The sequence below is a fragment of the Mya arenaria genome, chromosome 12, assembly GCF_026914265.1.
Source record: "Mya arenaria isolate MELC-2E11 chromosome 12, ASM2691426v1".
Taxonomy (NCBI): domain Eukaryota; kingdom Metazoa; phylum Mollusca; class Bivalvia; order Myida; family Myidae; genus Mya; species Mya arenaria.
The window spans coordinates 34482718-34507966 of NC_069133.1; the positions used below are offsets into that span (position 1 = coordinate 34482718).

The 25249-nt window shown below is 35.2% G+C and overlaps 1 protein-coding gene across 3 annotated transcripts in view; it reads left to right on the plus strand.

The window, feature by feature from the left end:
* The first annotated feature begins 318 nt into the window (after positions 1–318).
* The window catches only part of LOC128211401 (uncharacterized), a 113424-nt gene continuing 88493 nt past the window's right edge, over positions 319–25249 (plus strand). For 2 of the 3 annotated variants that reach the window (XM_052916150.1, XM_052916152.1), the window contains exons 1-26: positions 319–325; positions 1297–1387; positions 1741–1965; positions 2325–2411; positions 2894–3010; positions 4459–5191; positions 6440–6639; positions 7325–7645; positions 8180–8416; positions 9236–9331; positions 9904–10026; positions 10887–11062; positions 11432–11546; positions 13105–13353; positions 13898–14009; positions 15028–15127; positions 15538–15616; positions 16318–16572; positions 17352–17518; positions 18758–18875; positions 19345–19587; positions 19800–20285; positions 20673–20873; positions 21309–21469; positions 23559–24044; positions 24712–24860. In XM_052916150.1, coding sequence (XP_052772110.1) covers positions 1829–1965; positions 2325–2411; positions 2894–3010; positions 4459–5191; positions 6440–6639; positions 7325–7645; positions 8180–8416; positions 9236–9331; positions 9904–10026; positions 10887–11062; positions 11432–11546; positions 13105–13353; positions 13898–14009; positions 15028–15127; positions 15538–15616; positions 16318–16572; positions 17352–17518; positions 18758–18875; positions 19345–19587; positions 19800–20285; positions 20673–20873; positions 21309–21469; positions 23559–24044; positions 24712–24860 — 5148 coding nt within the window. In that variant the 5' untranslated portion in view covers positions 319–325; positions 1297–1387; positions 1741–1828. The remainder of the gene's footprint in view (positions 326–1296; positions 1388–1740; positions 1966–2324; positions 2412–2893; positions 3011–4458; positions 5192–6439; positions 6640–7324; positions 7646–8179; positions 8417–9235; positions 9332–9903; positions 10027–10886; positions 11063–11431; positions 11547–13104; positions 13354–13897; positions 14010–15027; positions 15128–15537; positions 15617–16317; positions 16573–17351; positions 17519–18757; positions 18876–19344; positions 19588–19799; positions 20286–20672; positions 20874–21308; positions 21470–23558; positions 24045–24711; positions 24861–25249) is intronic. The other variant, XM_052916151.1, reaches the window with a different exon arrangement.

Sequence of the window (25249 nt, forward strand, 5' to 3'; positions counted from 1 at the left end):
GCGAATGTGTGTTTTTTTTAATTTAATGTTTCCCTGCCTGTGTGACAATCAAGAATCGTGAAAAAGACGATTGACCTTAATTATAAGGACTAATCCAAATATTATCAAGAGGCCTGAAACGTGGACTTAAACCCTCAAAATGATATTTTTAAACTTGAAACAAATCAAATCTAGGCTGTTGTGTGCTTCTTCAACAAAAGTGTCATGTGCTACATTTCACCGAGTTACCTCCCTTATATTAAATATTTCCATTATTATAAGCCTTCAGTTAACCATTTAGTTGATTTAACATGTCAATTTTATCCGTTTTCAGATCGGACAATAGGTGAGAACTGTTTTCCAACTTATAGGCACATTTCACGTTGTCTTTGTTGTTGTTTTAAATTCTATAAAAAAACTAACATATTGCTGATATTAGGTAAGAGATAAGTATGGGTAATGAATAGTCATTCTAAAATGCCGTCTTTTTATAATGAAGTTTAGCCTGGACAGCATTTTAGAATAACTATAGTAATGAAGTATGGTGATTGGAAAAATAATAGTAATTTTTCATTTGATGGTTAATTGATATATCCTTGAATTATTTTTTTTTTTAAATTTATGATAAAAAGCAACCTCAAAACCTAGAAGTCAGAATAAGCTCATTGTAGCTAAAATATCAGTGCGGCCGCAGGGAACTTCATGAAAGTTTTGTTTATTGTTTTTTTTTCATTCTAAACCTAAATTTTGAAAGTCTTTTTTCAATTTCAAAATATGATCTTAAATATTTGTCCACACAAACAATCCTATCAAACATTAAAATGTCTGCTGCTATCAATGTTTTTTTTACTTTCGCCATCGATTAGAATGACTTGATTCTCAGTAGCAGGTGCACCATGAATCAAAGTGCCTATATTAGATAATGGGTTGATTGCAAGTTCAAGTTGAAACTTCTTAGACTCACCTTCACTCAATATAGGCTCCTGTGGACCAATTAAAATATTAAAAAGTATAGTCATGATAATAATAACTTATTGTATCCAAATATTTATATAGCGTTTTACAAAAACTGATGTTTTAAGGCTTTAGCTATAAGTCATTGTATAATACATTATTTTTATACATGTAACTTTACAAAACATTTTTGGCATGTTAATCACTAGATACACTTGATCAGATAATGAATTTAAACAGAAAATCACGATGCTGAAAAAAGGTTTGCCTTATACCTTAACTTCGTTTATTAGTATTCCTGCTTAGTGCCTATAGGACATATAATTTTAAGGAGAGTGTGAAGTATGTCTCTATATTATAAAGGACCAAATGACCCCGCTCTTCAACAAGCTGGACAATGCCTGGTCAATTATGCCCGCATCCTCTCATATGGATCACTTACCTCGACATGCAAGTAAGTTTTGACATTTTTTTTTATTATTAATATAATCTTTGACTCGAGGGTTTCATTTTGTCTTAAAGTAGCTGGATAATTACTGAAAGTTAGCGGGGATTTCCCACAGTAGGTTTCAAAGGAGGTCCTTGTAATCAAGTTATCTTTTTGAAACTCCTTTTGACCAGAACCTTAAAGTGACTCACTTATGAACATAGAAGATACCCTAAATGTATTCAAATTAAGAAATACTGCTACTGTGAGACTGAAAAATATAATCTTCAACTAAATGTCAATTTTGCAGGTGTTAACATGTTTATTCTTCAGTTGGTTAATCAAATCAGTTTTAAATCATCATTAATTTGAAATTTTAGACAAGCCAAAATAACAATACAATGCTTGGAAGAATCCATCAACACTTGTTCACAATGCGAGTCGAGTGCCCTCTCTTCAATCTCCACCATGATAGAAACCACCATGAAGATGGTGTGTCACCCGGACACTTGCAATCTCGGGGTTGCTGAACAATGTGTGGGAGAGGCGTTCTACCACCTGCATGCCCCCATGTACAGAGAAGGAGGATCCATGATGGTCTGCAGGTATGGAAGGATGGAGTAAAATGATAAAGATATTTGACTGACATTTAGTCAAACCTATTAATATCTGTTAATTTTAAGATAGGTGGGAAATTAGTTTTACAAAAAAAATTATTATTCCCCAACAAACAAAGTTTAAGGGGGTATTCTGGAGTCAACCTGTGGTTGGTTACAGTCTGTCCGTTGCATTTTTTCTTTTCCAGAGCAAAACTTGAAAACTACTGGATGGAATTTAATTAATCCTCATTATGCCTGGTGTTTTGTTTGTTGTTATAGATATTTTCCCTTTTTATCTGAAATATATATTTTTTGTTTCAACAACATGTAAAACTTGTTGACTATTTTTTGCTCATACCTTTCAGTGCCCTTCACTCGTCTATAACCTGTGCAATGGAAGCATCGGTGGACTGTGGCCAGTGGCTGATGGCAGACAAAGAAGAGGATGACAAGTAAGTTATATAACATAGTTCTTAGCTTTAGTATTATTTTTTCATGAAAATACATTGAAACAAACCATAACATACATATATCATTGCAAGTATTGAGGAGATATACACTGTATATGATATTACCTCTCTCAGCTTTCTTAAGTGTTCTTAAACCTTGAAATTTTAATTTTCAACCTTACACCTTACATTGCTTAGGAGTGCTTGGGGACACCCGTAAAGTTACAGGCAGAAACTGTACGATAAATGTTCTTAAAATATTTTTATTGAAACACAGTTTATGCACCAAACGAGGTTACAATTAGAATTCTAACGAACTTTATTGAAAAATGGCCAAGGAACAGTAACCCTGGCAAAGTGGGATTGGGTCCAGCTGCTGTTTGTTGTCTGTTGTAACACTGTTATTTATGTTCTTCCCTTTACAAGGAGATCTCAGTGACCTAAATAACCTGATATTTTATTTAAGCTGCTTTACAAATTTTCAGGAAACCAGTCATGGAAGACAATCTGTCCACTGATTCTGGAAAGCACCTACTTGTTAAACAGTACCTTACATTTGTCAAGGATATGAAGATGCAATGGGAAGAAAAGGATCCTGAATGGTTAGTAGATCTTTCTGAGCTAAACTGCAACAGATGTGGACAAACATGGCAAAATTTCAAAATAGTTTTAGATACTTTTTCCAACTAATTATCTTAGCTGAATCATTTACCTAGATGTTGGCAGTGAATAGAAGATAGTTGAACGCATTTTAACTCATAATAAAGAAAATTCTACTGGGCCCAAAAAATTGCGGACGTTTTGTTGACAAACTTAATTCATGATTGTATTTACCAATATTATTTATAAATGAATGAACTTTATTTAATATGCAAAGACCATTGAGAAGAATTATCTAAACAGTAACACATTATGTTTCTTGATGTACAATTAAGGAAATAATGTTATTTACCTATTGTTGCGGACGTAATTCAAAAGTCAATATAAAAGTATTGAATACTTACGTTTTGTACCACATTTGACAGTCATGTGCACATTGCACTACTTATTGGAGATACATTTGTATATTTGGGCAAATATTTATATGCAAATGTTTGTCAAGTGATATTTTGTTTAGAAATATCATTGTTAACTCGGAAGTGTTACTTCATGAACGTTAAGGACATTGACATTTTAACCTTTGCCCTTAATAGCCTTTTCACATGGTACCATAGTGGTCATCACCATCATGATTATCACCACCACAACCATCACAAGCATCATTATCATCACAAGCATCATTATCATCACAAGCATCATCATCACAAGCATCATCATCATCATCATCATCATCATCATCATCATCATCATCATCATCATCATCATCATCATCATCATCATCATCATCATCATCATCATCACAAGCATCATCATCATCATCATCATCATCATCATCATCATCATCATCATCATCATCATCATCATCATCATCATCATCATCATCATCATCATCATCATCATCACAAGCATCATCATCACAAGCATCATCATCATCATCATCATCATCATCATCATCATCATCATCATCATCATCATCATCATAATCATCACAAGCATCATCATCATCATCATCACAAGCAGCATCATCATCATCATCACAAGCATCATCATCATCTCAAACATCATTATCATCACAAGCATCATCATCATCACAAGCATCATCATCATTGTCATTATCATCATCATCATCATCATCATCATTATCATCATCATTGTCATCATCATCATCATCATCGTCATCGTCATCATCATCATCATCATCATCATCATCATCATCATCATCATCACCACAACCACAACCACCACCAACATAATGACCACAAGCAACATCATCATCATCATCACTACCATCACCAAGTTCACTATCACAACCGTCACAAGCAACATAATCATCAATATCATAATCATTATTAATTTTGGCTTACATGCTTATTTGGTTATTTACGGGTTTTATTTTAAAATTGATCTATGCAATTCTATCAAAATTAAATACATATTTTATATTTCACAGGGACAAGGAAGAAGACAATAAAGAAGATGAGATTAAAGATGAAGACATGGAAATTGAATGGTGGAAATTTGAAACTCAAGATTTAGACAAGAAAGATCTCAAGAAAACCCCCCCAAAGAAATCAGGCAGTTGGAAATCTTGGATGGAATCTAGAAGTGAAGATGAAAGTGAAAGTTCAGAAAGGTCAGATTCTGGTGGTTGGCCAAAGGAAGGTGAAGAACAGATGCATGGCTATATGGACAGATTGACTGAATTCATGGAAAAAGATGATGATGAAGATGAAATGTCTGATAGAGAAGCTGAGATGGATAAGCGTTCAGATGGATCAGATGAATCCAGCTCTATGTCTGGATCCAGTGAAGATCAAGAAATGCTTAGTCAACATCTTGATGACATTAAGGGTAGAGTCTGGTACCTGGTAAGAAAGCTTGGAGAAAAGGACCAGGAGGATAAAGATGAAGGTGATAATAAGGGTGATAGGGATGGTGAAGGCATTAAGATGGACAGTGAACTTGAAGAAATGATGGAAGAGTTTGAAGGAAATGTGAATGATTTGAGAGAAAGCATCATGAAAGCAATGACCGGATCAGCTGTTCAGAGGAATATCAAAAGATTGGGATACATGCGAGACAAATTTGCGAGGTTTATGGAGGAACATAGAGACGTTGGAGAAAACATGCCGAAAGAGTTCACAGAGAGACTTGACACTGCAAAGACATTCATTGAAACAGAGGTGGGTCAAAAAGTAGAGGTTTGTTAGACTGATGACCTTTTTCTTACTTTGTTGCTTGATTATGATAATGTGCTCTAGACAAGGTTTTTTTCGCATCAAGACAAGCTTGCGACATACTCCAGGGTTCAGTTAAGAAACCAGTCTAAAAGCTGCACGGTCACAGGTTGACCATTTTGACAGCTTTTGTACCTATTAATATTTGTCTTTGAATGAGCCAATTTTTACATAAATGACTGGAAATGAAGGCTGACAAAAGATCAGATCATAATTTTCATATGTATTTCTAGAATTGATGTTTTATAGCTAAAAGCATTTGAAACACTTTAAGAAAAATGATTTTTTCAGCAGTTTTCTAAATGATTGAAATCTGTTCTATTGTGAGTTACCTTATATGAATGAATTAAAGACATTGGTATCAAAAGGTTGATTTAGAGACAAAAGCAAAAAAATGACAAAACTGTCAATCTGTGAAAGTGCAGCTGCAAGTGTTATATCTGCATTTTTGAGCTTCACATGACTGCATGAATATTAAGTCATATCAGTATAATTTCAGTTCTTTTTTTATAAATTTGGAATAATGACCTCATCTTCCATCAAAAAGCTTCTTCATACATGTTGACAGTTTAAAGGAGATATTTAAATACCACTTGGTACACATGTTGCCAGAGACAATGTGCACATGTACAGCCAGGCCCATAGCACTGGCTTGATTAATTGTTGAGTTATGCTACTTTTGCAACTATAAGCAAAAACAGACAAGCGTTGGCAATTACTCTGCTGCACTCTTGTTAAGAAATTCATTGCAGACATTGGAACACCTCGGCCATTTTCCATCGAAAACAACCTCAGATGTATATGGACGGTTTACAGTGTCAGAAGTCTTTACACTTTAACTATGTTGCAAGTAGATCGCGAAGTAATTTAAAACTTAATGACTTTACTCTTGGGGAATCTTAATTATTTATGCAATAACTCACTTCATTGGCAATCATTTTAAACTTAGTTATACAAAAAACACTACAATGAAATATGAATACTTCTTATTTATTTATTTACAAACTACTTATACTGATGTACCGGCATACATCCAAGGTTGTTTTCGATGGAAATTGGCCGGGATGGTCCAAATGTTGAAAATACTGCAGTTTAAAGGATAAAATACTTTTTTTCTAATGTCACTTTAAACCTTTTTGTGAGTATCTTAAGAGTCATGTGTTAGATAACAAATCTTAAATTCAAATCTTTCAGACCACAAGCCAGTTGGAGAATCTACGAGTGAGGCTGGAGTATGTTAAAACATCATTGTGGTTTCTCAGCACATATAAGCTACCAGAATTTTGTATGACAAAACCAATCTTGCCTCAATTTGATGGTCCCTATGACAACAGTATGATGCTGGTCGGTGCCCTGCTAACAAATCCTTACCTGACAAAGGAGCAAGTGTGCAGGTAAGCTTTCAGCTTTTAAAAGGATGTTGCTTAGTATGTTTGCCATTGACAATAAAATCTCTGCAATGGTTCGTAAATATTCGAAGCCCTTTGTATTCTCATGTGGCTAATTTTGCTGCTTGTGGAGAGTGCTATTTTGAATCAGCCGGTTTTTGCATAGAAAATTTGCATTCAAAATGAACTGTAAAAAGTATGTTGACTTTTTGGATGCGGAGCTTTACATTTACCGCCCATTTCTACTGGCTACTTTACTTTTGTTGATAACTAAAAAAACCCTGAATGAATCAGGTATAAGGAGGGCTATTATGTGGCACTCTCATACAGTTCTCTGCTTATGCAAATCGAGTTATCCAGAGAATAGATTCTACTCAAAATTAAGGTGGTTGCTTAACTAAAATATTGAAATAAGACCAAGCCACACTGATTTGAAAAAGCATACCCATTAAACTACTAAGAAAGATGTAATTAAATGTCTTGGACAAAGAAATGCATGTGGACTAAGATTAAGTACGGTTACTCTTTTTGTTATGTTTCGTGCCTTTTTACTGAAAGTCTTTACTTTTATATATAATGCTTGAAAACCACTTACTTTTGACTTCAATTTTCATGAGTGTTTTAGTTTCTAATCTCTTATTTTTCTTAAATTATAACAGTTTGTATTATATTCCATTTCTTCTTTTTTCAGTTTTCTTGGCAATGTTTGGGAAACAATTAGAGAGAAAGAAGGTGAAGAAGGTCATGAAGATTTCATGAAGGTAGCAGATGACACTTTTCAATATGCCCGCTTGATTGTTGGAGATATCTGTGAATCAATTAATGGTAAAACGATTCCAGAAAGGAATGATACTAATTCCACAGAGCCTGAAGAAGAGCCGGACTGTATCAAGCCTGATGTGTATAAACCAGTGTGTGAACAAATGAATGTTACGAAATGTGTCAATCTTCAAGAATTGGTTTCTACTGCCAACGAGGCGGAAATATCTGGTGATTTTGATAAACTGTGCATGTAAGTGCTTTTGGTCACAAGTAGTTGTTAATGATATATTCAAAACTTATCAGTTCTGTATACTTTTATACAATTTGAAAGAACTTTGTGTGTATAAAAAGAATATGCTGAATATATAACCAAAATTATTTTATAAACTGAAATCTTTGTCCCAGAAATATTGAAAACTGGCATTTTTCATATGAAAGTTCAGCTACATAGAAATGTAATAAAACTGAATTTAACACCACAAAATCTATTAAAATATGATAGGGTGTATTTCTTATCTGCTCACCCACTCACACATGCCAAATGTGTACAACATGTTAGTTTATTTATTTAGTCAAAGTTGGATGAAGGAAATTTTATTGGTCAAATATTTAGTTGCAAAGTTACAAAGTATTAACCAATCAAATGATTTATATGTGAAACTTAAGGCCTAAATATAATGCGTGAACATTTTATCCATGTTTAATACAATTAGCTGCAGATATTAGATTTCAGCAGACAAGTATTTTATGATTGATTGCATTCTGTTGTCAATTTCACCTTCAGGATGGCAAAAGCAGGCATACTATGCTATCACCAAAACACAGATGCTTGTGAAGAAGGGACCATAGAGCTTCAGACACAGAGGGTAAAGAAAGCCATTGAGCGTTTTGCGGGAGGGGGACTCTGCGAGATCTCACCACCCAAGATTTGTGAGCCCGAGCCTGAATGTGAGCCCAAAAAAGCCCTCTCAGAATGCTTTGTGGTGGATGAAGGTTTAATTGAGTATATGGACATATGTCAGTAAGTATTGTGGGAGTTTTAGGCTGTTAATGAGTAAAAGTTTCTATGTTTATGTTCAATTCAAAAGGTTTATAGGTTAGATGGTCATACATATATCTGTCAGGATTTAGGAATTTATGAACACGTTTTGAAAAGAACTGCCACTTCGAAAGCACAAGTCTGCTAACACTCGATGAATGAAATATTTGTTTTACCTGTTCGATAGAGAATTTCCATTTATTAATTTGGAAGTATATAAGTTGATTGTTTTTTTCTATGGAAGATTTATTTTTACAATGATTGTGAAATAAAACTTTCTATTATCATACTGATCACTATTATTGACATGATGTACAGGGGGGTTATAATTATCTTATGCTTTGGGTGAAAATTAAGAGTACCCAGACAGCTGACTTTCCGGCTTGGTGAACATCAACCAAATTCACATAAGCCCATGCCGAGAGCTCGGAACAACATTTAAGAAATGAAAACATTTTTTAACTAACAATTAAATTCATTAATGTTTTGATTTCACATTCTGACTAGAGCCAACTGTCAATTGTTGCAATCATCTGTCTGTTTACCAGTATATGCATGCATGAATATATAAGGAACAGCTTTTGTAAATACTTGTTCCAATATTTGTACCTATTTAAAACTTTATGCTTTTATTTCCATTCACATTTAGCTCATTGTTATGTTTGGATATTATATGTATGTTTGTTATTCATGTCAGAAAATAGCTCATTGAGCTATTATTTCTTGTAATTATATACCTGACTTTGAATAAAGACTCTTGTTTTTTTGTATTTTGTATCAGTTTATTTACTCATTCACCAGGTTCATTGCGGGACAAATTATACCGTGCCTGAAGCAAACAGTTGGTGGATGCCATTCCTCTGTAGAGACAGTCTTGGTACAGATTGAATATGAAAGGTAGGGAACTTATTAGTGATCTAAAGGTGGATAATGCCATGGTGAGGTAGATAATAAGTACCTTGGCCAAGACTGTAAGACCGGTTCATCCTAACCTGAACGTAGGTTTTATTTGCGGAAACAAGGTGTACCGAGTTTATCCCAATACAACCTGCGCAAGGGTCAGGGTGAACCTACCTATCTTACAAGAGCAGCCATGGAAGATGCTTTTTCTCCCACCTCAGTTATACAAAATGTAGTAAAAATGTATTGTTTTTGCCGGAACTCTTTTATGAGTAGTATAAAAAGAAGTAGTTCTGTAAAAGTACTTTTTTTTATCTTTGCCTGTTGGCAAGATAAGGATTTCCAGCATGGCCAAATATTGGGATCTTCTTATCTTAGGTGGGAGAAAAGACCTTTCTTTTACTTTCCTTGTGTGCTTCTGAGAGATGATGCAGACAGTCTTGTTGTAAGAGGGACGAATTAAATACAGTTTTAACAGTATAATGTCCCTGTATATGTAAGGAGTTATGTCTGTTAAGTGATAAGCCCTCAAATTCCCTTGTATTCCTAAATTCTGTTTCATTTTTTAGATTCATGGCAAAGAACGAAGCCACAGAATGTGACCTTGACTTTCACCTCTGGAAAACTGACGCTACACTCCCAGTCGCTAGATGCTTGAAGGGGTACTTCACAGACCTTGTCGAACAAATCAGGTAAATTTAAGCCCTTTTTTTGGAAATACCTTTTTTACTAGTGTGTTACCTCTATGGAGAAATGAGGATATGCTCAAAGTCACTAGGTGTTTGCAGGTATACTTCATTGGCTTGATAAACAAATCCTGATATCATAGTGCTGTTTATATAAATTTTTTGGATTTTGTCAAGTGCAAAAGGAGGTAAGGAGGATGGGGGAGGGGGATTTTGTCAAGTGCAAAATAAGGCAAGGAGGGTTGGGGAGGGGGATTTTGTCAAATGCAGAATAAAGTAAGGAGGGGGGAGGGGGATTTTGTCAAATAAAAAATAAGATAAGAAGTGTGGCGAGGGGGGGAACTTTGTGAAATGCAATATGAGGTCAAAGGAGGGTGTTGGGAGGGGGATTTTGTCAAATGCAAAATGAAGTAAGGCGGGAGGGGGATTTTGTCAAATGCAAAATTAAGTAAGTTTGGAGGGGGATTTTGACCTTGGATATTTCAAACCATTCCCAAAGGGAAGAGGGAAACAAATATTTTGTTGCTCTTGTTTATTTTAGTTTATATATATGATATTATGATACTCATTTACAAGATGCGCCACATTATTTTTCTGTGATCACATGTTACTTTTTTTTAATCTTAGATAGGGAATTATTCTGATGTGAAACAAATATATCTTATGAAGATGACATGAATTTGAGCCTTGTTCCACCTTCTCACTCATGAGTGGTTATCTCAGAGGTTGTTAAATTGGACTTGGCGACCATTAGCTATTATTTATTGATCAAATATGATCACTTTATTTGTAAATTGAATGGTTGAATAAAAACCAGACCTGTGTTAATAGTGCAAAATTAAACTCAAACAAACAAACACTTTCAGAATAAAGCCAACCTTTCCAAAGGCCTTGTGTGTTGCCATAGATAAATACTCCGTCTGTGAGGCTGAGAGCAACTTCCCACTGATACAACAAGTTATTGCTGCATCCCATATAGAATTCTATGGCCGATACTACCTGACACACTGTATTGATACTGAGGTGGATGACACTAGAATAGGTATGTAAATGTTGCAAGTTTAGGTGACAAAAATTAATGACATTGATTAAAGAAGCAGATTCAGCACAGTTTTTGTTGGAGAAAAAAGGAGATTGATTAAGTGATGTCTAAATCAATAGCTTTAACCTTGGTCATAACACAGCAATAGTTCAAGATATTCAAATGAAACTTGGTGCACATGTTGCCAGAGATAATATTATTTCATGCTGGCTTGATATTTGTTTGTATCTTTGCATCCAGATCTTACTGACTACCATCTTGAAGTGTTTTTTTTTCAGAAGGCTGGACTGTACATGAACTGTTTGACAAGAAATTGTATTTGTCATTCACTCACTTTTGTTTAATATTTGTCTATATCTCTTCATCCAGATTTAACTGACTGCCCTGTTGAAGCGGTCATTCAGAAAGCTGGGATGTACATGAATGGTTTCGAGATGTATGGTGGCGCCCGATGGTCAGCACCGAAATACCAACTAGCCTGCAGGTGCTTTTATCATAAATGTCTTTTATTTTATGCATTATGGTGATTTATAGAATTATATCAGTGAGATATAACTGATATCTCACTTTGAGATATAACTGATATCTCACTATGAGATATAACTGATATCTCACTATGAGATATAACTGATATCTCACTGTGAGATATAACTGATATCTCACTGTGAGATATAACTGATATCTCACTATGAGATATAACTGATATCTCACTATGATATAATTTATATTTCACCATTTTAAAACTAAGGCCAGTTAACTGTTCTGCTGTCTAAATTCAATGTAACCTCAAACAAATCTTGGGCAAAATATCACTACATATCTAGAATGGTTTGTTGTTGTCAATATCTTTTGTGTGGTTTTGCAATAAAATAGGGATTAAAGCTGCACTCTCACAGATTTCCCACTTTTACAACTTTTTTTATTTTTAGTCTTGGAAAGGGCAAATATTTGCGTATATATATCTGCAAACTAATGATATAAGACTGCTGACAATAAGTCTGTCATAGATTTTCATATTTCCGTTCGAAAATTAGTGTTTCATGGCTTAAACCGTTACTTACGGTTTAAGAAAAATGCATAAAACTTCAATTTTTGAACTTAAATATAAAAATCTGCGATCTAACTTTTTGTCACCACTCTTTTGAAGACAAAAATACAAAAAGATGTCAAACATTCAATCTGTGAGAGTGCAGCTTTAAAGGGACTAGACACAAGGTTATACAACTGCAAGAAAAAAGGAAATTGTAAAAAAAAATCATAAAATTGATATTGTTGTGTACAAGGCATTGAACCTTAATCACTGTGTATCATAAAGCTTAGGACACATTTATCTTTCGAAGTTTATGCTTACTTTTATAATTTGAAAATTTACATGGTTTGTCTACCTCGTAAATCCCAATTAATTTAAAATTAGCTTTGGTATATGTATGTATACACACTATAAATGGGGAAACCATTTTGTGCTATTTTTTACTCAATTTTTTTTTTTAATCATGTAAAAGGATGTATTAATGGCCTCATGCGAGCTTGTATTGACAACTCTAGTTTTTTTTGGAGAAAATACTGTATTTGGAATTTTGGTGTCTAGTCCCTTTAACATAATTTTTAATAAGTTTAAGCATGAAATAAAATAATAAAAATGAGTAAGATATCAATTTTATTTCATCCTGTGAACACCAAATGTTTATATTTGCACTAACTATTCATGAAAATAAAATTTTGATTCTCATGCTATGAATTACTATTCCACTGAAACAATCACATTATCCGCTATATGTTAACATTCCTTTTTCCGAGCCTTGTCTCTGGAGAAAATCCTGACCAAATTTGATTTAAACCACAATAAATAATTTCTAGTATTTAAGTGAATTCCATCATTTATTTAAAGGTCAAAACTTTTAAATTATAATTTTAATCTTTGTTGAGTTTCATTTTCTCCATTTCAAGAATATTATTAATAATTTAATAAAATTCATTGATATCTTTATGTCTTGCTTATTTCTCATTAAATTCATTATTAAATATACCGATTTTTCATGCAGTGTGGAGACCCTACAAGGATTAGATGACTGGATTCAAAGCCAAGTATTCGATGGTTCAAAAGGTTGTTCCCAACCAGGGGGAGAACTCTTACATAGCATAGTTGACTACCTTAAGTCCATGCGACAAGAGTACTGTCCCTTGCCTGTCTGGTCGCCACCAGGCACATGCTCTGTTGCCGAGGCGAGGAATTGTGTCAAGCATCTTGGAATGATTCAGGCGCTGGGCTCTCCTTTCGGTGATATCTGCCCGTAAGTAATGATAAGAATGGCCGCACATAAGTATTGATATACTTGAATTAGTATTGATGTAAGAAAATTGTTTCATCCCAATAAGTACAGTCACGGCCTGTTGGCCAGCCACAATACTTTGAGCCTCGCGAATATCGAGCCAAGCGTGAATGCTAACAAAGAGTTAAACAAAATGGGTTCTTAACATCCAGTTTGACCCAACGAGGAAATCCAGCCAAGCGCTAGCGAGACAACGGGTTTGACTGTATTGATAAGATATGATTGACTTCCAAAAAGTATTTATATGTATAACTACCCATATATATTGATATTATCAGCTGACAATTAGTGTTGATAAGTTTGGCTGCCTGTGAGTGTAAGGGTGTTAATAAGTGTTGATGTTTTGATATATTTTGTATGTACATTGGATTATCTGGAATTTAAATTTTCTCGATATGATAAGGCCCTGATATTTTTTGTTATATCTCTACATTTTCTTAACAACTTCAAGATAGTAAATTTCCATTGTATTTTACAAATCATGTCATTTTTATTTATGTTCCAGTTATGTGGACAGTACCAACATGTGTGTGGGCCAGTTTATAACTGACTGTGACTCCGACTCCATTAATGCAATCATCGAGGAAGGCATGTATGCTCAGAGCAGTCTTGGACAGGTAAGTGTGGTTCTAGGCTCATATGTGGCTTGGTTTTGTTATGTTTATACTTCTTATTGTGTGGGCCAGTATTTGACTAACTGTGACTCTAACTCTATTAATGCAATCTTCAGGGATAGCATTTATGCTCAGAGCAGTCTTGGACAGGTAAGTGTGGTTCTAGGCTCATATGTGGCTTGGTTTTGTTATGTTTATACTTCTTATTGTGTGGGCCAGTATTTGACTAACTGTGACTCTAACTCCATTAATGCAATCTTCAGGGATAGCATTTATGCTCAGAGCAGTCTTGGACAGGTAAGTGTGATTCTAGGCTCATATGGGGCTAGGTTTTGATATGATGATACTACCATGTGTGTGGGCCAGTGTTTGGCTGACTGTGACTCAGACTCCAGTAATGCAATCATCGAGGAATGTATGTATGCTCAGAGCAGTCTTGGACTGGTAAGTGTGGTCCTCGCTTGGTTTTCTTAAGTTGATACTACCATCGACCGCGATGTCAATATAAACAAGGCATTTCCACATTAAGCATTGTAGTGTGTAGGCCAGTATTTGACTAACTGTGGCTCCAGTACTGCGATCATCCGGGATGTTATGTACTCTCAGAGCAGTCTTGAATAGGTCAGTGTGGTTCTCACTTGGTTTTGCTATGTTGATTCTGTACTAAAATGTGTGACTCTGACTCCAGTACTGCGATCGTCCGGGATTTCATGTTCTCTCAGAGCAGTCTGGGACAGGTAAGTGTTCTTCACTCATATTTGGGCTTTTTTGTTGTGTCAGTACTACTAAAGTGTGTGAGCCAGTATTTGACTGGTTGTGACTCCAACACTAGTACAGTAATCGTCCCGAATAGCTTGTACCCTCAGAGCAGTCTGGGACAGGTAAGTGTGGTTCAATATTAATGTAGCACATATGAATATGTATGTGGTTGCTACCAACATGAATGTAATCCAGTATTTGACCAAATTTGAATCAGACTCAGTCCTGTATATCAAGTCATGAATATTTTGTGTTCTCCAAGGTGTCCTGTGCCAAACCTGCTTGGTGCCTGCCTACAAGGGAAGATGGTGAGGAAGGAGACATGGAGGGAAATGCAACCATACCAAGAGATGAAACTGAATGTAAGTATTGTAAAGTAGGGCTTGCACATTTTATATTGTTAAAAAAAAAAGCTTATGATATTTTAGCTGGGATGTTAGTACAAAACAGGTGTCAGACTGAGGTCAGGTCCCTCGCCTTTTCATTCGTTTGGTTCTAAAATGGGTGACTTTGCATTAAACAAGTACAGCTGAAAGTAGGGCTTGCACATTTTATATTGTTCAAAAACAACCCCAGTTTGTGATATAATATTATAGCTGGGCAGTTAGTGCAAAACAGGTGCCCAGCTGAAGTCAGGTCCCTCCCACACGTTTGTTCAAAAATGGGTGATGACAGGCTGATTGTTCAGAACTTTGTTAAAGTTAACAACATTGTTAATGACATTGTTGTTAACATTAAAAGGTGAACTATTTTATTATGTGCTGCCTTTCAGTGCCCTTCTGTGGGGAACCATCCACTTGCAGTCTGGTATATGAATCATGCCTGAAGGAATCTGCAAACGAGACATGCGCGTAAGCTTAAACACTTGCCCTTGTTAACAATATGTCTCAAGTATACTCGATACTTAGAACAGCATTCTCATTTTTATGTTGTTGTTTTTCTTGTAGCAGAGATTTGATTGAGATAATTATTATATAAACTGATCCAATTACTATTACTACCAATGTTATAGATTTTGTGAAATGCGTGTATGGAAAATATATAAATAAAATTTATTGAAATGTGTGTCAGAGTGAATCTCACCTTAAAGGAGCTAGACACCAGATGAAAGAATTGCATCAAAAAAAGAAAATTGTCAAAACCTTACATAATATCAACATCTTTGTTTTAAAGGCATTGAATCTTACTTACAGATGTATCACATCACTGAAGGCACATGCAACTTTTGTAGTTTTTGTTTGTAGTTCCAATTCAAAATTTACTTGAGTTATCTACTACATAATTCCCAGTCAGTTTAAAAATAGCTTTGGTATATTTAATTCTACTCATAAACTGATATGATTTTAACTAGGAAGCCATTATGCGCTATTTTAAACAGGAAAACTGAGTTGAAACAGTAACACAATTGTTGCATTCATTTTTTTAACCATGTTTTACTGATTTTTTAACCATCTGGTGTCTAGTCCCTTTAATGCAAGATCTCAATATCTGTTTCTTTTTCTAAATGCAGTTATTGCATAAGGTCGATTAAACATTAATTTTTATTCCACAGAAATACCACAGAAGTAGCAGCCTGCATTGACAGGCAGATGGCTGACTGCACGAACGCCCAAAAGACCATCACTAGGGCAAATATTCGCTCCTACTCTGCAGGTTATTTGCCAGAAGGTTGTAACATCATCTCTGCTGAGCTTGATGCTATTCCTACAAGTCCTTTTGACCAATGTAGGGCAAATATGACTGATAGAACTTACAACACAACTGCAGACTTCTGTGTGGCTATAGCGGAATTTTCTGACTGCATAAGGTGAGTGAACTTTTTTTTAAATTTTCATCCCTATGCACATGGATTCAATTAAGATCAACAAAACAGTCAACAGTTTTTACTTTTGTCTTCAAGCTTGATTGTGATGAAAGCAGATAGCTTATAGAATCACTCTTGAGTCTGTTTCCGGGGTAGGAAACCAGTACTTGGGTCCATTTTGAAAGGCCATGAGAAAGTACCCCAGGTTGGGATCAAACCTACAACCTCTTGGGCAAGAGGAGACACCTAAACAACTAGACCACTCTCACGCTCATAAAATAATGAAGTTTTTATATGCTTCTTTTTGTAATCTGCGTGACCTTCTTTCTTGCAATGGAAAGCTTTGTCCCTAAAAGTTTCCTTCATAGATACCCCATTTTGCCCCTCTTTTCATACCCCCATAGATATGCTTTTTTATGTCCTCTTTTTATTCTCCCCATAGGTACACCTTTTTACCCTAATTTTTTTATAACAAGGGGATAGGGGATTTACTAGGGGTGCTGATCTGGCCATTTTTCTATGAAAGAAAGGGTAAAGTAATGGAATTTATAACTTTCAAAAAGACTGAGTCTAATTGATCCATTTATGTGTGATTCATGCAAATGTTAGATCGTTTAGAATGCAGACTGGTTTCCCTGCAGGAGCAAATATTTCTGCATATAAATCAAACTGTTTTTGAGGGTGACTCATTCTTTAAACATCTTTAACGTAAAGTTGTTATAAGGGAATTTTTAGCAGTTTCTTTAAAGTCTGAATTATTTCATTTCCGACATTGTTTTCAGACCGAACATGAGCGATAGTAGGAGTGACCTTCCAACCACTATGGCCGCCAGTTTAAAGGTGGTGTCCCACATGATGCGTGTTTTCCATGACGACTATTGCTCAGCGATGCCAAGTGAAGAGGACCGAGAGAAGCCAAGTGAAGACAATCAAGAAGATAATGAAACAAGTAATGTTACTCAGTAGCATATTTTGTTTTTATTAGTATTTAGTCGTCACTTGATTGTCTTAGTCGTCAGAGGCGTTGGTTAAGATTTGCGTTTAGGTCACTTACATGGAAACTGTTAAAGCTGTCACTTTGAAATTTGGGAAACTTGTTCATCTAATACCTTTCTTCACATTGTACCCTAAATATGCTGAGTCTCACCTGTTGTTTTGGGTAAAAAACATGAATTTTGATGGATTTTGGTTGATTTTGAGAATTGGACATAGCTTCTTCAATTTTTGTTGGATTGATTTCGAATTTCACAGACAATAAATGGATGATGCCTTCAATATATCAAACGGTTTTTGAGTCACACATTTGGAAGGGTAGGGGGAGGGTGGGGGATATTTTAGTATTTTTGGACATTGTAATTGTTTAGCTAGTCCGATTTTCTAAGTTTTGTGCTTGGGTTACTTACAAGAAAACTATCAAAGCTTTCACTGTCAAACTTTGGAATACCTGTTCACTATCAAATGTACAATATGAAATAAAAAACTGTAAAAGGATAAAATCAGACTAACGTTCATTACCCGCAGGCGGTGCTCTTGTTTTAGTTTAATTGTAATGATGGTTGGGTATAAAAAGACTGGCCAGACAAGAGAAATTCAGGAGCAACGGAAATTTCCATACAGGTGCAGGAATTGTTTTCAGAATTTTGAGTAGGTATAAAAGACTGGCCAGAACATTTCCGTACCAAATCATAGTAATAACAATAAACAACAATTAACAGCTTATTACATATAAGTATTAAATATTTACAATTTACACTTTTGCCCACACAATAACTTCAAAAAAGTTTGACCTAGGACTATGATCCTTCAGTGGTAGGTTACCCTTGAACAGTACATGACCCCTATTCATTTTTGAGGTCAGTGGTTCAAAGGCCTAATTTAACAGTCTAATAAAAACCCTGCCACCTCAATAAGTAGTAAAGAGTTTAACCTAATAAAATGAAACTTCAATGATAGGTTGCCCTTGAGTAGTAGTTGACCCCTATACATTTTGAGGTAAGTAGGTCAAAGGTCATTTTTACAAAGGTCCAAGGTCAAAATGGTTGTCTTTCCTTTATTGAAATTGTTATGTAACCTGTAATAATAAATTCATTTCTTTTTATAAAAATATATTTCCATCTTACACATGCTTTAGGCAAAGTGGTGATCTTAGGGCATAATGTTTGACAAACATCTCTTATTTTTCCAAAAGAAGGGGAGACCAGCTGTCCAGTATTTGCCGAGGCTACAGACCACCTGAAATGGGCGTTGAATGTTGGAGCTATCCTGCCATTTTATCCCCAGTCAGACAGGGCAAGAATATGTGGAAGGTTTGTTATATTGGATTTATTAGTGTGCAGATTTTTAAATTGTTGTTTTATAAGGAATAGATTTTCGCAGAAATTTGGATATTTGCAAAATATGATTGAACATGTTATTATGGTACAGGTAAGTTTTCTATGATACAGGTAGCTTAAAAGCTGTGTAAAAACTACATTATAAAACTAGACTTTTTTGTACAGCTGAAAGTGATAATATTTCAGGACATATAAGGATATCAATCTTTAATTGCATACAAATAACCATTGATATTGTTATCATGTGTAGCAAGGCCAACAATTCTTGTCTTTATAAATGTTAAGTTATCCCCCTTAAGATGAACAGTGCTCTGCGGCACTCTTGTTTGATTATGTGACATACTTAAGGACATTTAATCCATTAAATTGTTCAGTTTAACTGAACCGATATCAAGTACAACTTAATTGCATTCTTTCCTAAAATCCAGCCTTATATTTTTAGAGGTGATCGACTTCTTACTGGAGCCCAAAAACTGATAACTGAAGGATGTAAGGACAAACGCAAAGCCATGGATCTTCAAAACACGCTGAATCTCCTTAAAGGTCTCTCGGACAATCTTGGATACTGCAGTCGCGATCCCCACCCCCGAATTTGCTATCCCCAGGGTGCATTGAATTGTCTGATTGAGCTCGGGACTCATGTAGATGTGTATTACAAAACCGGCATGAAGGGACAACTCTCTTCGTATGTAGATTACTTCTTTTATATATATGATATATATCTTGGCTTCTTAAAACTGACAATTTGCGGGTCTGGACAAATTTTGACCACGCCAAGCCAATTTAAGTAACGGAAAATGGTTAAAAAATCGAACTGAATTTTTTTTTGCTTCCACTTGTGGTTCTCTTGTGGTTAACTTATGTCGATTCTTCAATATTTATTCTTTTAACTTTCAGGCAAACAATTCTTGCCGAGTCATGCATTAGCTACAACTTAATGGCCTGTGAGGGAGCCGTCCGACATCACATAGAATTCACACATTTCCAAATGCACACCGTCGTAGAGGAAATCACCCTACCGACCCCCAAGCCTGAACCTAGCTTGCAGTGTTCTCCACTTAATCCTGAGGGGGAAAGCGAGGGGCAAAACAAGGGGAAGGTACCTGATGAGGAGGAGGGAAGTCAGAGTGAGGAAGATGACGCCGAAGAGGGAATGCGTAAACGTCGCAGTGTATCGAGAGATGATGAAGAAGGTGGAAGTAGCAGTGACGAGGAGGACGGATCTCAAAATAATAGCACCAGTACAAACAGTGATCAAGGCATTAAGGATGGAGAAAAGGACAGTAAATCCTCTATGTGCGACCTTGCCGGGGCTGCCAAGTGTATACATAGGTTGTACGCAGATATGACCAGTGATAAGCCAGACTGGAAGAAGATATGTCCGTAAGTGATCCCATGCTTTTTACAACCTGTTTAATGCTATACATCCACCTCAAATACAAAAAAATTGCTTCTGGTAACATTTCATTTTAAAATAAATTTTGTTTTATTATCTACCTTTGATATCATATCTTACTTGTAGGGCCATTATGGCATTATTCTTTGGATACTAATGATGAATGGCTTACGTTAATGCTGTATCAAATCTTGTTTGAATTGTTTCAAGAATCAATTAATTTATTTTCCTAATTGCTCAATTATCTATTTCTTAATTTCAACAGTTATAAATATTGGAACCAGAACAACTCAATGTCATTGGTGGGAAAGAGAAATTATGAAATGATCTGGTTTGTTTTTCAACTGTAAATTAAAATTGTATAATAATTTCAGGACTGTGCCATACATGACAGCCTGTGTAGAGCGCCACATGTACGGCTGCAGTGCTGCTGATAAGGAAACCATGGTTAAGGTCACCGCTCGAGTGAAAGCCCCTTTGGCTGACCACTGTCCGCAAGTCACATGTGAAGTATGCAAGGCGGAGGCTTGTCTACGCAAAATGCCTGAGCTGGATATCGATGAGGGATTTTGCAGGTTAGTGTGGGGAAGGAGTAGAGATTGCATGGGGGGATGCAGATGTTATATTATAGGATGGGGGTGCAGGTAATGGGGGCATGAGTGTGGATTATATGGGGCATGTAGAGTTTGTATTATTAATAGGACCAGGGTGTGGGGATGATGGTGAATTGGAGAGGGATGCAGATTTGTATATTACTGGACCATGGTGTGGGGTGAGGAGAGGAGTGTGGATGGAGGGGGAGGATTGTGAATTTGAGGGGGGATGCAAATTTATGGGGTGTTGTGGAAGGGCCCTTGTTGGGTCTGAGCCTTGCAGGAGTACTTTCTCTCATAAGGAACACCATTACTGGTTTTGATCTAAGAGACTGAATGCAGCCTTATTCTGTAATCAGCTTTTATCAGAAAATTGCAATAAGAATAACCTTAAAGAATAAAAATATCATCCAACAGATCAGCACTTGAGCTCCAGAGTTGTGTTCGCAAGTATACCCGAGGTTGTGGTGAGGATCACGCTGGCCTGATCTGGGCTGAAGCCCGTAAGATGGATGTAAGGATTGAACAGTTCTGCACCCAGAAAGTTGGAGACTGTGTATCAGACTTCACAAAGGCTGGTTAGTGGATTTGTTCTCATAATTTCATAATTTGGCCTTGCAAAATACTTCCTGTATCCAGGGGCCGTATTCATAAAGCATATTTCAGCTTAGTGAAAATTTCAAATTTGTTTACCACAAATATTTAAAATGCATTATACTCTTCATGAAATGTATTACATTTATTCATTATGAGGTATATATTTTTCTTGCTTATTTTTTCATATTTTGGTATTAAAACTTTGCTGTTATTTTTTAAATAAATTAAAATATAAGTGGTTTGTCACTAAGTTGAAAAAAAATCATCGAGATGCTTAATGATTATGGCCCCAGATCTATTTTTTTTTTTTTATAATTCTTTCCTGCTGAAGTTATTGATAAAATCCTCCGGCATATTTTAATGAAGATTTTAATAGATTTTAATTATCTGAGTGTCATCTTTTTGTTATTTTGCTGCATATTTGTATGACCTGAACCTTTACAAAAAGTAATATAAATGAACACAAAGTTGAGGAAATAAAACAAATGAACTTTTGGACATTTGTGTCATTTTAATAGACTTAAAGCTGCACTCTCACAGATTGACAGTTTTGACTTTTCTTTTAACTTTTGTGTTAGAATCAGCTGATTTTGGCATCATTGCCTTCGACTGAGTCATATAAGATAACAGATCTTAATTTCTACAGAAAACTGCCGAAAAACTCATTTTCCTTAATAAAGCGTTAGTAACGGTTTTAGCCAAAAAACATCAACTTTTGAACAATAATATGAAAAACTGCTATCTATCCTCTTGTCAGCAGTCTTGTATCACTGGTTTCCAGACTTAATGCAAGAATTGGTTCAATCAAAGACAAAAAATAAAAGAAGTTGTCAAAACGTTCTAACTGTGACAGAGCAGCTTTGAGATTAATTTACTGAAATTACAACAAAGAGCCTTTAATGAAAGGAATTGACTTGCAGGAGTCTCATAACGACACATTCTATGTCTCTTTAACATAAATTGTCGAGCCTACTCTTAGTCTATTGTAAAATGTCTTATATGTTTAGAACCTCATGAATAAATACTGTTTAAAACAAGTAATCAGTTAAGTAATAAATCAATCTAATGCGGCTTCATCTTTAGATTGATGATCTGGTTTTTCTTGTACTTCATATAATCATTTTTTATGTTTTATGACCAGCTCTTAAAGGGACTAGACACCACATGGTTTCAAAATCGGCAAATACAGTATTTCCTCAAAGCAAGTCTAGAATAATAATATCTGTCATGTGTTCCCGTTCCGGATAGAAAAATCCGACCTGAGGGCATCTGCGTTGCCAGGTAACGAGGCTTGCTGAGTTACCAGCTACGCAGCGTGCCCGAGGGTCGGATTTTTCTATCCGGAACGGACACACATGATAGATATTTTTTCTAGCATACCTTTAATTACATTTTTTGTGAAGAAAATACATAAGAAAGCGCGTTTTTGTACATTTCACCAAAAAGCGCGTGCAATGATGTTTACTGATGTCATGACGCGCAGTAATTTGTATTCACGGCATACGTCAATAAGTTCCTTCGATATCACGTCTTATGGTTATTTTGTTTTGTTTTTGAGGAATATTTTTGTAAAGTTAATGTTAATCGAACTCATCTATTGAAATCTCATAACTATGGTTACATTTGGTGTTTAATAAAAGAAAATGAAAGTATTGCGTCACAGAGCGTGACTCATCTGGCATGGGGGGATGCCAGATTGAGTTTTCCAGCACGGCTGAATTCACCGGAAATGCCTATCCGGTGTGCTAGAATTGTCAATACGAGCTAGTATGAGGCCAATAATACATCACTTTACATGATTAAAAAAATAGACAAAGTAAATTAAGAATTGGAAAAATAATATGCAAAAAAACTACAAAAGATACATATGTTGTAAGCAATGGGTTACATCAGTTAGTAACATTCAATGCATTGTAAACAGTGATATCAAATTTATGTTGGTTTTTGACAATTTCTTTTTTTCTCGCAATAGTGTATCATTTGGTGTCTAGTCCCTTTAAGATGTCTTAAGGATTGCACTATAACATAAATTTAAGACTTAATTACTATGTTTTGTCTTGAAATTTTCAGCATGGGATCTCCTGCTATACGATGGTCTAACATTGAATCCAGTAGACCCAGAAATGGATGATGAGGATGACATTGGAAGTGCCAGCTCTGATGACAAAAGTGACAGCATTGATGACGAATGTGATGAAGAAAAAGTTGAAGAAGATGTAAAAGAAGTTGTTAATGGGACCACTGGATCAAAACCAAAGGGAGATTCCAAAGAGAATGCAAATTCTATGGGTAGCTCAAAATGTAAGAAGTCTGGAAGCAAGGAAAAAAGTCAAAACTCAGGAAGTGGCAACACTCAGATTTCCGAAAATGAAAAATCTCAGGGTAATGGGGAAAGAACAGAGGAGTCCAAAGATGGCGATCATACTTGTAAAAATTACAAGTTAAAGGGAGAACCATGGTATAATGATTATGTTACAGATGTCATTACAGAGGTTTTCGATTTCCATGTGGACTACCTTAACCTTGATGAAGATCAAGAAATCGGCTCAGCTGATGGTGAGACTTTAAAATAGTAAATTAAGCCCAAAGGAGAACAAATAGATTCTCATTCTTATTTTAATAAATGGGATGAATTAATAAAACATTTAAAGTGTGTTGTTTGGTTTATTTCTTTTTAAAGTGACACTCTTAATAAAAATCAATACATACGCATATTATATATAACAAACAACAACTTTGAGTGATAAACCTTTAACAACTTACTAAATAATACATTAATTTTTTTATGGAAAATATTAATTACTGATAACAAGATTGTAACTGTGTATTTAATAGCAGAAAGCGCATAAATATTAAATGATTGGTGAATGCTAAAAGATTTACTTTGGTCTACTATAGTCTAATAAGATTGAAATACTGTGTTTTATGCTCATTTCTTTCAAATTAAACTCGGTATCCTTCATAAGACCACTTGTTTTTGACATTTATTCATCCTTTAAAACAATATTATTAATTGTGGCAAATCTTATTTGTGAGTAAGAGTGCATCTTTAAATGTAAAAGGTTTAAGTATTGTTAAAACCTGGATGTCATTGTCAAAAGACATGATGTCATCATTGTCATGCATTTTTTTATGTAACAAGTTCAATCACTCTAGCTAAATAGTATATCTTCATATAGCTCGACCAGATATTTACAATGTAGTTTTGTCGAATTTATTGCAGAAGAAAATGCTAGTGGTTCTGATGACTCTGACGATGAAGACTCGGGCAGCGGTAACGAAAGTTCTAAATCTGACGAAAATATGAGGGTGAGGAGAGCAGCTACCGCCAATAACTCCGGAACCAACGATAAACCATCGGGAGCAAAAGATGTATGTTTAGTGTATTTACTATTTTTCTGTTAAATTAAAGATGTGGGATGTCCAGTGATTTAGACACCAGTCCTGGATTTTACTAGTCATGTTCCGATTTTCAATTATAATCGAAAATTTATTGGTTGAGCTTGAAATCAGGGACAATTGATTGTATTTGGTTCGAATCTTTAGATTCAAGTTTACCCAAACAAAATTAATCCCTGAACCTACCTTTCTTTTTTTTTTGGGGGGGGGGAAGTGAAATTGGAATCAAAAACTTCTTATTCTTTTGACCTAACCTCAATCTCATGTTTACGGTACAAAGGTAGGATTAGTAAAAGCAATATATAAATTTATAATAGATGCCATCTTCACGCTATTCCAGGACTTTATCTCATGATGATTGT